The sequence below is a fragment of the Trichechus manatus genome, unplaced genomic scaffold (assembly GCF_000243295.1).
Source record: "Trichechus manatus latirostris isolate Lorelei unplaced genomic scaffold, TriManLat1.0 scaffold00009, whole genome shotgun sequence".
Taxonomy (NCBI): Eukaryota; Metazoa; Chordata; class Mammalia; order Sirenia; family Trichechidae; genus Trichechus; species Trichechus manatus.
In genome coordinates, this window is record NW_004443945.1 from 8791058 (window position 1) to 8803685 (window position 12628).

The window sequence follows — 12628 nt, forward strand, 5'->3', positions numbered from 1 at the left end:
ACTGAGTCCATTCCAACTCATAGCAACCCCATGTGTGTCAGATTAGAACTGTGCTCCACAGGGTTTTCTTGGCTGTAATCTTACAGAAGCAGAACACCAAGTCTTTCTTCCGTGGCACTGCTGGGTGATATGAATCACCAATCTTTTGGTTAGTAGCCAAGAGCAAAGAGTTTGCACCACCCAGGGACTTATCACTATAGTCAAAATGTTATTAATTCAATATGTGATACTAACCGTATTTCAAATGCTCAGTAGCTTTGTGAGCCTCATGACTACCATATTGGACAGAACAGATCTAGATTATTCTATAACAGTTGTCTTCTAAAAATAATATTCCTCAAGTTACAACAGTATGTCTCTATATGCCTGAAACGTTAGGAGTAGGAGGGGAAATAAAATATGTGGCTAACTGCCTCCATGAACAACTGTCTCCTTTGCCATGACACCAGAAAAACTAGATGGTGCCCAGCTACCATTACTAAACATTTTGATCAAAGATTCTATAAAAGAATCTTGATTAAAAGGGGGAAAATGTAGAATGGAATTTCAAATTCTCATGGACTCCAGAATTTCTGGAGCCATGGAGGCTGGATGAACCCCTAAAACTATTGCCCTGGGATAATCTTCATACCTTAAACCTTATACCAAAAATATTCCCTGAAGTCTTCTTAAAACCAAACAATAGTTTAGCTTAACTAGTCAAGAATATCTGCCTTGAGCATTGTGCACTTTTAAGATCTATCTATATGGGATCAAGTTAACAACAACAACTCAAAGTATTAGATAGGAAACTTAAGGGGAAGTGAGTTTATGTGAATGGGGGAGGAACAACTTGGAAAAGGAACGTGAGAATGGTTGCACAACTTGAAGAATGTAATCAATGTCACTGAATTATAACGTAGAAATTGTAGAACTGGTGTATTTTCTGCTGTGTATATTCTCACAAACAACAAATATAAAAAATTATCAACTCAATAAGTGTAAATGAAATTTAAATAATTAAACTTCACAATGATAAAAAATAATATTCCAATTTTAAATTTTTATAGTATATTATCATTCTTTCTCTGGTTAATCTAGTAATGAATAATCACTTTAAAAAATGTATACGTTATAGAAAGTCTGACTTATGAAATCCATGGCTTCAACCACTTTCAGAGAAATGACTGTTGAGTTTGTTGTTTATCTTTGTAGTCTTTTTCTTATATTACTTAAGTAAATGTAATCACTACTTAAAATATTAGCTTTGGATTAAAAAAAAAACAAAAAACAAAAAACCAATGCCATTGCATCAACTCTGACTTACAGTGACCCTGTAGGACAGAGTAGAACTGTTCACAGGGTTTCCAAGGAGCACCTGGTGGATTCAAACTAGCGACCTTTTGGTTAGCAGCCCAACTCTTAACTACTACTCCACCAGGGTTTCCTAAATTTGGATGGGTAGCTTCTTTCCTAATCTATTAAAGGAAGGGTATAAAACAAAAATATTATAATTGGCTATTAACTGGCCATAATATGATGCATACTAATATTCATGTGCCTGTGTGATTAGGCATTTAAATGTAGAAATAATAGTAAGTAACCCAGCAATTCTATTCCTAGGTATATACCCCAAAGACTTGAAAACAGAGACACAAACAGGTACTTGTACACTAGTTATCATTCCAGCACCATTCACAATACCCAAAAGGTGAAAATAACCCAATGTTCATCAACAGAAGAATGGATAAACAAAATGTGGTATGTACACACGATGGAACATTATTCAGTCATAAAGAGAAATGAATTTTTGATACATGCTACAAACTGGATGAATTTTGAAAACATTATGCTGAGAAAAATAAGTCAGACACAAAAGGACAAATATTGTACAATCCCACTTACATGAAATACATAGAATAGGCAAATGCATAGAGACCAAAGTTTGTAAGTGGTTACCAGGGGCAGGTGGGAGAGGAAAATGGGAAGTTATTGCTTGAAGGGCACTGTGTTCCTGTTAAGGACGATGGAAAAATCTGGAAATGGATAGTGATGACGGTTACACAACATGGTAAATGTAATTAATGTCATAAGTGTACACGTGAAATAGTTGAAGTGGCAAATGTTGTGTTACATATATTTTACCATAAAAAATTAAAAGAAGAAATAATGATAAATAGCAATTCTTCAAGTGAAATAACAGTTAACATTTTATGGCACTATATATATGTGTATTCACACATGCAAACGTTCTGAATATTTTTCATATACCTTTGAGAATATGTCCATAAGCTTGAATGTCAAAGCTGCCACTTAGAGGTGCAGACGCTGCTTGAATTCTTTGAATACGAATCTGAGATTCCCCTGGCCAATTATTTCCTCTGTAGACAGATTCATTCTCTGTCTCATTTGTGATTATCTAATTTCCAAAATAAATATTGATAAAATGATTAAACTTGAAACTGGCTAACGTGATTTCTATTTCACCGTGGTACAAATCTTCGACATGACATAAATGAGCCTAATGTATTCGGGATTCTTCGAACATTAAAAAGAGTCACATAAATCAACACAGGCCATACATACATGGCTGAAATAATGAGGCCAAAGTCAACTCAGTCATCTGTGTAGCAATCAGCCTAAACTGCAGTAATACCTCATTAATTCAGAATGTACCCTCCATCACTCAAGGAATAAATATTGAACAGGCACTCTGTTCAAGGTACAGTGATAATCACCATGGGGAGGCAAAGAAGCACAAGATACATTCTTGGCTATCAGCAAACCTTTTTGGAGAGATAACATATGGAGACTTGAAAACTTTAAGAAAGGATATGGTCAGTAGAGTAACTGACTTAGAGTCAGGAAATACTTGTTTAATGTTAAGTGGATGCCAACCAAGTAATGGAAGTAAAAAGTGCTATAGAAATTCATCGATTGTCAACTCCAGTGGTGAAAATCATACTCTCTTGCTTCTGTTACCTCACGGTCATTGCTTAATCTTGCAGAATTTAAAATTACAACGCCTATACTCCACAAAAATGACTAAATATAAGTGACAAGAAACGTTCATATACGCTTTATTCCTAATAGCCCCAAACTGGAAACAATGTAAAAGTCCATCAACAAAAGGGATAAATTGTAGTATATTCACGTCGTGGACTATTGTACATCCATGAAAAAGAATGAAGTACAGCTACCGGCAACAATATGAATCTCTGTTAAGGGTGATAGAAAAATTTGGAAATGAATTGTGGTGATCGTTGCATAACATGATGAATGTAATTATTATCCTGAGGGTAAAAGAAGTAAGATACAAAAGAGTATACACTGTTTAATTCCATTGATATGAAGTTTTAAAATAGGCAAAATTAATCAATGCTGGTAGAAGTCATTTAGTTAGCAAAAAGTTCTCTCTGTGACACCTTAACATAACTATACCGGTTAATCATTACTTAATTTTTAATCTTGAGTCTATCATACTTAGTTTTTGTTTGTTGTAGGAAATTGTGCTAATACATTTATGGTTTCATAGGAAATTAATCTTAAAAGGAAATTAAACTTAAAATACTCATTATACTTGTAATATTTAATGAATTATTGATCTTATAAGTAACCAATATAAAAAAAAGTTCTTATCCTTTGGAATTAGGGAAAACCAGCTCTTTTCATCCTTGGATCAATTTTGATACAAGTGAAAATAAGAGGAATAATTTAAAAACAATGCAGAATCTGAACTTTTCTTTCAATAATCTCTGTTCGAGGGTATTTGCAGGAAGAGTACACATTTTTCCTTTTGAGTTAGTTGAGAAATCACTGCTTAAATCTGACTAACTCTGTTTTTTTAAGGATATTTTCTCCTGTTTTTTTTTTCATAGATATATTTCTTGAAGAATTTTTAATGTTTAAAGTCAATTTTCATATTCAAGTTGAAAAAGCCTCTAAATCTTCATTTATCCTTAGAATAATTGTCTTGTCCTATTTTGATATGCATGAAGCTATTTTAAAAATTTTAAAAGTTTACTACATCAAAACTAATGCTCCATAAGTTGCTCCATGTATTTTAGCCTTACCTGCCCAAATCTGGCAGCCATCATGGGGATATCATAACTACAATTATATGCGGTCATGGTAACAGAATATTGGTTGGTCATAGTTGATCCATTTATTTTGGTCTGATTCACCTGAAAGTGCTTTAAAAATATTCCTTTACTTGCTAATGCTGGTAGTCTTCTCTTTGGCATTTCTGAAGAACATAAATAAAGTAAATGGGAGATAAAATTGCATAGCTTCTGCTGCTAAAAAGAAAATCATCAACTAATGTCAACATATCATAGAATAAGCTGTAGGAGAGTAGTTTGGGAAGCTTAGTAAACTTTCACTTCTAGAATATAAATCTTTAATGTCTTTCAACATATGAGGACCATTAACTACAACAAAGTATTTAAAACCCACCAAGCTCTGGTTCCATCAAGCCTTCTGTGGGCCAGTTATCTTTGCTCTTTTCTAGGTTCCCTGAATATGGTGCTTATTAGATTGTGTGCTCTATGAAGGCAGGGCCAGGACTGTCTTGTTCGCTACTCTTTCCTTAGTACCGGATACAGTGCCTGACACATGGTAAGTGCTGAATGAATTATATTTAATGATCTACATCATTCACCCTATCACAATCCTGCTGTTTTTCACATGTGTCCAACCAACCATAATCTAAGTCTGGTGATGGCAGATTCAAAAGCGGTGACTATGAACTAGTAATATTTAGTTTTTCTTACCAGTTGACTCAATCTTACACTAGAAGACAGTTCCAAAGGAAAGGATTCCAAAAGTCCTCTGAAAAATGGAAGTAGTCACCTTTCAAGGTAAGTATTTGGAGTTAGAGAGAAGCCCTGGTGGCATAGCGATTAAACGCTCGACTGCTAACCGAAAGGTAGGCAGTTTGAACCCACTAGTTGCTCCACAGGAGAAAGATGTGGCAGTCTGCTTCTGTAAAGATTTACAGCCTCAGAAACCCTATAGGGCAGTTTTACTCTGTCCTATACGGTCGCTATGAGTTGACTCAATAGCAATGAGTATTTTTTTTGGAGTTAGGCTGATTTTTTAAATAAGATTGTAGAGTTACTATATATTATTTTATTATCATATCTCATATACAAATGAGTCTATTAACATTACTAGAAAAACAATGTTGACAATTAAGTTTTTATTTATAACATAGCATTATTAGTTATTACTATTAGTTCCATGGAAAGTTTCAATTCAGTCTTACTAAACAGATGTCAATGTCAACAGTTGCCTTTTAGAAATAGATCTCCATCATTGTAGTTGGTTTCTCAAAGATAAAACAAGACAAAATGGAAATGGTTGGGACAGTTTATTTACCCATAAACAGAATCCAGGACTATAAACTAATTATTGCCATAATGAGAAAGTTTGCATTAAGGATATATTTATCCTAAAATAATCACCTCACCCAACTCACTAGAAATAAAGTTAAATCAGAATATTATTGAAATAAAAGAATGAATGACTCATTAATATCTAGAGATTAATATTTCTATCTATACTACAGAATATAAAAATAGTTTCCATGGTAAAATTTTACTACAAGATATACTGATAAGGTTTAAGTAGATATGAAATAAGACAAAATACCATCCAATGTTGAGATTGTAGACGTCTGTCCAATGTATACTATATCCACATAGAAGGACTGTAATTGGGATGCCTTCTGTAAAGTAATCCTTTGAAGAGAAAAATTAGTCCCAGCGTATTTGGTTTGTATGAGGTCGAGAAGGTCTATGCAAGTGTAGGTCCAGCTGAAATATGATTGGTTAAAATTAGGTGTATAGATCAGTTTAATTTAAACAAATACACTATTAAAATCTTAAAGAATAAAAGTTCCACAAAGACACCAACAAGCATGCTTTATTATCACAGAAAAGCAGCTGTAACAAGGTACAGCAGGCAGAAACTAACACTGGTGGTAACAGGCTTAATATTGCCTACAAACATAAGTTATCTTTTATTTGTAGCCTTGACAGTAGCCACTGAAATCTAAAATAACATTCTGTAGGAGCAGGTAAAGGAACTAAGGAGCACTAGCCTTGATGTAGAGCACATTAAAAAAGGAGACACAAAACTGGAGTCAACTTGCTTTGACAAGGATCACAATAGAGGGTCCCCGACAGAGCTGGAGAAAAAAGTACAACAAAATTCTAACTCACAAAAAAAGATCAGACTTACCAGCCTGAAAGCGACTGGAGAAACCCCAAGAGTATGGCCCCTGGACACCCTTATAGCTCAGTAATGAAGTCACTCCCAAGGTTCACCCTTCAGCCAAAGATTAGACAGGCCCATGAAACACAACAAGACTAAAGGGTCACACCAGTCCAGGGGTAAGGACTAGAAGGCAGAGGGGACAGGAAAGCTGGTGATTGGGAACCCAAGGTCGAGAAGCGAGAGTATTGACATGTCATGGGGTTGGTAACCAATGTTACAAAACAATATGTGTACTAATTGTTTAATGAAAAGCTAGTTTGTTCTGTAAACTTTCATCTAAAGTACAATAATAAACTTTTTTAAAAAGAGAGAAAAAGAAAACCACAGCCTAAAATACCCCCAGGAAAGTAGTGCTTTGGAGGTGGGAGTGGTTGTGAAACAGTTCCAAGCTGGGAGTCAATGGACACGAGGAGAAAAAAACCCAAAACAAAAACCGGAGTCAACTATTTTAGTGCAAAATGTCGGGGATAGAACAGCAAACCCAGTCCAATACTAAGAAGCAGAAACTGGAACTTGGTATTACTTCCAAAAGAGCTTACTGGAGTAGCAGTGCCCACTATTCTAAATGACAAAAAAGGTGTTATTTGCAGATACAAATGATTGCACAGTACCTCTTACATCTGTCATTTAGATTCAGATTTTCCATTAAATATTAACTACATTGGAATCCTGTAAATTGTAATCAAGCAATTCAGCTATGAGAGTTTACAACAAAGAGATAAATATTGTCATCCAAATAACTGAATGCAGTTTATCAATAATCTCTACATCAGCTATCAATATAGTTTTTAACTGACTGGTTTGTTTGGGTCTATTCTATCGTTATTTTCCTCATGGTTCACAAACTCATCATGGGATCCAGCTCTAATGAATCCAAGTTTAGACTGCACATGTCAGCTTAGAAAATTGTATGCAGGACTACATTAAGTTAAAGTGCTCTTTAAATTAAAAAATATATATATATGATATCTGAACTGAAGCGTACTACTAACTACATAATCTGAAGTTTTAAAGAGTACTACTTAGAAAATTTGGTGTATCAAAAGTTTTCAAAACCTTTAATAAAGAAGGCTATTTTTCCAGTCTAATATGTTACAATGAATTATGCAGTATACACATGTCTAAAGGTATGGACTGAAAGCTAGCCCCAGAATTTTGAAAATAGTGTTGGAATGATGAAGAAATCATAAAGTCTGAAAATGCAGAGGCGAGAAACAGCTTCACTGACCCAATCTTCATCCAAAAAGCAATTCCTCCATCAAGACTCTCCTTCCCATCCAATCTCCCTTATCATCTTGCTTGTTTTTATTTCTTGTTTTTGTTTTGTTTATGGTTAGCATTTGGCTCTATTTCCCACTTTGGATCATTTCTGCCTCCCTCTGCCTGGGTAGTGAGGGGGAGGCACTGATTCTGCCTCACACTTCTTCCATACCTGGTAGTTCTGAGTTATCATAAATCAACCAAAAAAACCAAACCTGTTGCCGTGGAGTCAATTCCAACTTATAGCGACCCTATAGGACAGAATAGAACTGCCCCATAGGATTTCCAAGGAGCGGCTGGTGGTTCCAGCTGCCAACCTTTTGGCTAGCAGCCAAGCTCTTAACCACTGCACCACCAGGGCTATGAGTTATCACAGTCCCATCCTTATGGCGAGAATAGAATGTTGTTGTTAGGTGCTGTTGAGTTAGTTCCGATTCATAGCAACCCCATCTACAACAGAATGAAACACTGCCCAGTCCTGTGCCATTCTCACAATCGTTATGCTTGAGCCCATTGTTGTAGCCACTGTCAGTCCATCTCATTGAGGGTCTTCCTCTTTTTCACTGACCCTCTGCTTTACCAAGTATGATGTCCTTCCCCAGGGACTGGTCCCTCCTTATAACATGTCCAAAGTACATGAGATGAAGTCTCACCATCCTTGCTTCTAATGAGCATTCTGGCTGTACTTGTCCAAGACAGATTTGTTCATTCTTCTGGCAGTCCATAGTATGTTCAATATTCTTTGCCAACTCTATAATTCAAAGGCATCAATCCTTCTTCGGTCCTTCGTATTCATTGTCTAGCTTTTACATACATATGAGGCAATTGAAAATACCATGATATTTGGGTTAGGCATACCTTAGTCCCCAAAGTGACATCTGTGCTTTTTAACACTTTAAAAAGGTCTTTTGCAGCAGATGTGTCCAATGCAATACGTTGTCTGATTTCTTGACTGCTGCTTCCATGGGCGTCGATTGTGGATCCAAGTAAAATGAAATCCTTGACAACTTCAATCTTTTCTCTGTTTATCATGATGCTGCTTATTGGTCCAGTTGTAAGGATTTGTTTCTTTATGTTGAGGTATAATCCATACTGAAGGCTGTAGTCTTTGATCTTCATCAGTAAGTGCTGCAAGTTCTCTTCACTTACAGCAAGCAAGGTTATGTCATCTGCCTATCACAAGTTGTTGATAAGTCTTCCTCCAGTCCTGATGCTGTGTTCTTCTTCATACAGTCCAGAGAACAGAATTTAAAAAAACCCATTGCCATGAAGTCTATTCCAACTTATAGTGACCCTATAGGACAGAACAGAACTGCCCCACAGGGTTTCCAAGGAGTGCCTGGTGGATTCGAACTGCTGACCTTTTGGTTAGATAATGCCCTCCATATATAACAATATAAGGCAAACTTAAATAAACATGTACTAAAGCCCTGGTGGGACAATGGTTAAGCGCTTGGCTGCTAACCAAAAGGTTCGTGGTTCAAACCCATCAGCAGCTCTGAGGGACAAAAGATCTGGAGATCTGCTCTCATAAAGATTACAGTCTAGGAAATCCTATGGGGAAGTTCTACTCTGTTATTAGCCAGAATTGACTCAACAGCACACAACAACAATAATAAAGTATAATGCAAACCATATAGATCCATACAAAATAGAGAAGATTTTAATGTAGCTATGACAGGAAAAAATATTAGAAATCTTTTCAAGACACGGAAATCATATCATAGTTACTTTTAAGACACAAACTTTATACAAAAAAATCTAAAACTGCATACAGGAAATGTTATATATCTTGATTACAGTGACAGTTACATGACTATATGCATTTGTCAACTTGTCAAACTGTGCACTTAAAAAATAAATTTTACTTTTTGCAAATTATATCTCAATAAATATGACTTTAAAAATTATGGGGAAATATTCTGTAAAATAGAAGAGTTGCCGGTGTGTGTATGTTATGTGTGTGTATCTTCATTATTACTTTATTGTAAAATTATTTTTTATGTGCATTGCTTATGAAAATGCAAAGTTGAGAGTGATATAAATTTCAGAAAATAAAAAAATTAATAAGAAACAAAACATAATTATACAGAACTAAATTGTGTTTGGAGGCATGAAAATTATGGTCATTAAATAGCTTTCTCTAGACTCATTCAGTTTCCCCCTTTATATCTCTCTATTTGCATTTCTATGAGTAATTTTGGCAAAGCAAGTATTTCAAAATATCTTTTCTCCCTTAATTTTGGTATATTAATGAAATATTTTATTTTTTCCATTAACACATAGGAAGCATCTTTTTTTCAGTGATCCAAGTCTAATAACTAACATGTGGCAAGGTAATTTCTTTCTACCTTCCTTCAATAACGAGGAAAATTATTAAATTTAATAATATATAAGTTAAATTCTAAAGTTCACCATTATTTTGACTTTCAAATGATCATTGGTGATGTTGACACTAAACCAATTTTTATTTTCATAATCTATGAATTTCTTTTTGGCATAACTATTTCTGTTAGCAGGCATATGGTGAGGCAAGGAAAATTGCAGTCAGATTCCTGCTGCATATGATTTATCAAAGAAAAAAGACATGAAATGGGTTTATTTTACCCTCATAGTTTACATACTAAGTATATCTTAAGTTTTCAAGTTCACAGTGTAACTTACTTATTTCCACAAGCGAAGTTAAATGGAAATTGTACATCCGTGCTTCTAGTAGTCTTGCTATTGTCTTGGTATCGGAATTTTAGACCAATATGATTTGCCAGGAATCCTTTGTATGCTAAACATAACTAAATAAGAAATATGCAAAAGAAAAAATCAATAACAACATCTTACCATTGCATTGTTTTGTAACAATTCAAATTAATTCAATCCAATTTAATAAATATTTATTGACTGTTTTCCATATAAAATGTATCAGAACACAGAGAAAGGGATGATTAATTTCAGCCAGTTACCATGCAAAAGAAAACTTCAAGAAGATTTTCTCAAAAAGGAAATGGACTTGAAGTGATCTCACAATTAATAATGAACTTTTTAATGTTTTCTTAGACATTGCTTCCTAACAAAACGGGAACAATTCACTCTCTATGGAGCTATGTACTAATAATTAAGTGCAGCTCTAACCGAAATGTGAGTAAATTTAGAAGTCCATTTCACATGAAGAGAGAGGAGAGGTAAACCTTCCAGTAGATTAATTTGAATCTGAATATGGTTGAGCATTTGGAAATGGACACGAATGTCACTGTAAAATAGTACTTAAATACCAATTTTAATGGCCACAACTCCTTAACCCATTGCCATCGAGTTGATTCCAACTTATAGTAAAACTGCCCCATAAGATTTCCAAGACTGTAATCTTAACTGAAGCAGACAGCCATATCCTTCGCCTGTGGAGCAGCTGGTGGAGTTCAAACTGCCAGCCTTTTGGTTAGCAGTTGGGTGCTTAACACTGCATGACCAGGGTGCCTTCCACAACTCCTCAGTCATATCAAATATACATTTTAGAACTTGTGTCACAATTTGAGAATTTTCAAGCAAGAGAAAGGGTAAACCTATGATCTGTAGTCTTAAATACCTATACTAAAACTGACAACTCTTGTGGTCATGAGTTTCTTTCAGTTTTCCCTGATTGGGTGCGTAAGATCACTTTATGAAGATCATCCGTTTTTGTTCCTTCTTAATTAGTGAAGGAAAATGGATGAGATAATACATTTTTGATGGTCTTAGTATTTAAGTTTATGTACATATGTTTTTGAGATTATGAGATAAACCAGAATACAAGATACATGGTGCTACATTTATATTTTCTTATCAGAGAATTACCATAAAGACAATAACAAGCATATAGAATGTGAACTGCAGTGCCTGTCCAGTGTGACATGATTTCACATGACACTTTTCCTTGTCTAAAAATTTTGTGAAATTTTATTACCAAGGTATTTTCCAGATTCAATTAGCATATCATTTTGTTTAGCTTACCTGATTATAAGGAAATAATAGAATGTCTCCATATGGTAGTCTGTTTGGTTTAACATCTGCTGAGTCAAAAAGAACAGCTGGGCTTTTCAGGGAATAACGACCACAGTAGGCATCAGTCTCGGCTGTCTTCTGCCCTCTATTAATATGTTCCTACAGAAACAATAATATTTCAAGTGAAAACATGATTTATCATCTTGCTTTATTCCCCAAAATCTCAACCCAAGGCCTTCAAGGTTCAACTTGGATCCCATTGCTCCTCAAACTACTTTAACTCAAAATGTTCTCTCTCTTCTCTAAAATTCTGAAGCATTTACCCTGGATCTAAAATCATATAATCCCTTGTACCTGTACTTGACTATTTCCCAAGTCCCATCTCTCTTCTTGAAGGAGCCCTGGTGGCACATTGGTTAAGTGCCCTGCTGCTAACCGAAAGGTCAGCAGTTCAGATGCACCAGTGGCTCCATAGAAGAAAGATGGGGCCGTCTGCTTCTGTAAAGATGGAAACTCCATGGGGGCAGTTCTACTCTGTCGTATAGGGTTGCTATGAGTTGGAATCGACTAGAAGGCAATGGGCAATGGGCATCTTTCTCCTTATAGTACAAGCTCCTTTAGGATAATTATCCATTCCCTCCACAAATGTTTATTCAGTGTTTACTGTCCACCAAGCTTTTGTTTTGTTTTGTTTTTGCTTTCTTTTTTTTATACATACGGTTCTATCTTTAGAAACAGGGCCCACCAGGCTGAGGTAGACAAACCAACAATTATACCAAGGTTGAAGAGAAGTATCTAACTCCCATAAATCGTCAACAAAGATAACTCAGAGAAAGTGACAGATGAGTTAAGTCTTTAAAGATAAACAGGAGTTACTCAAATGAAAAAAAGATGTCAAATGTGTTATTTAAATGGATAAAGGGGTCAAGGGGCTTCAGAGAAGGTAAAATATATACAAAGAAGCCAGGTGTGAGAGGGCCTGGGGCTGGGAAATGTAAATAGTTACGGTTAGGTAGAGGGTAGAATGTGTGTTGTGGCGGTGATGGGAAACGAAGCAGGAAAGGAGTATAATGTAAATTACTTGTGCATTCTTATGGCTGCTAGCACTACATTCAGGACAGGAGAACCAAAATGCACA

General features: G+C 35.3%; 1 protein-coding gene across 1 annotated transcript in view; it reads right to left on the reverse strand.

Moving 5' to 3' along the window:
- PKHD1L1 (PKHD1 like 1) overlaps positions 1–12628 on the reverse strand; it is a 194385-nt gene that overhangs the window by 101613 nt on the left and 80144 nt on the right. Inside the window, exons 20-24 of the mRNA XM_023725912.1 lie at positions 11500–11649; positions 10183–10307; positions 5632–5795; positions 4053–4225; positions 2251–2398 (exon numbers count right to left, since the gene is read on the reverse strand). Of these exons, the coding sequence (XP_023581680.1) occupies positions 2251–2398; positions 4053–4225; positions 5632–5795; positions 10183–10307; positions 11500–11649 (760 nt within the window). The remainder of the gene's footprint in view (positions 1–2250; positions 2399–4052; positions 4226–5631; positions 5796–10182; positions 10308–11499; positions 11650–12628) is intronic.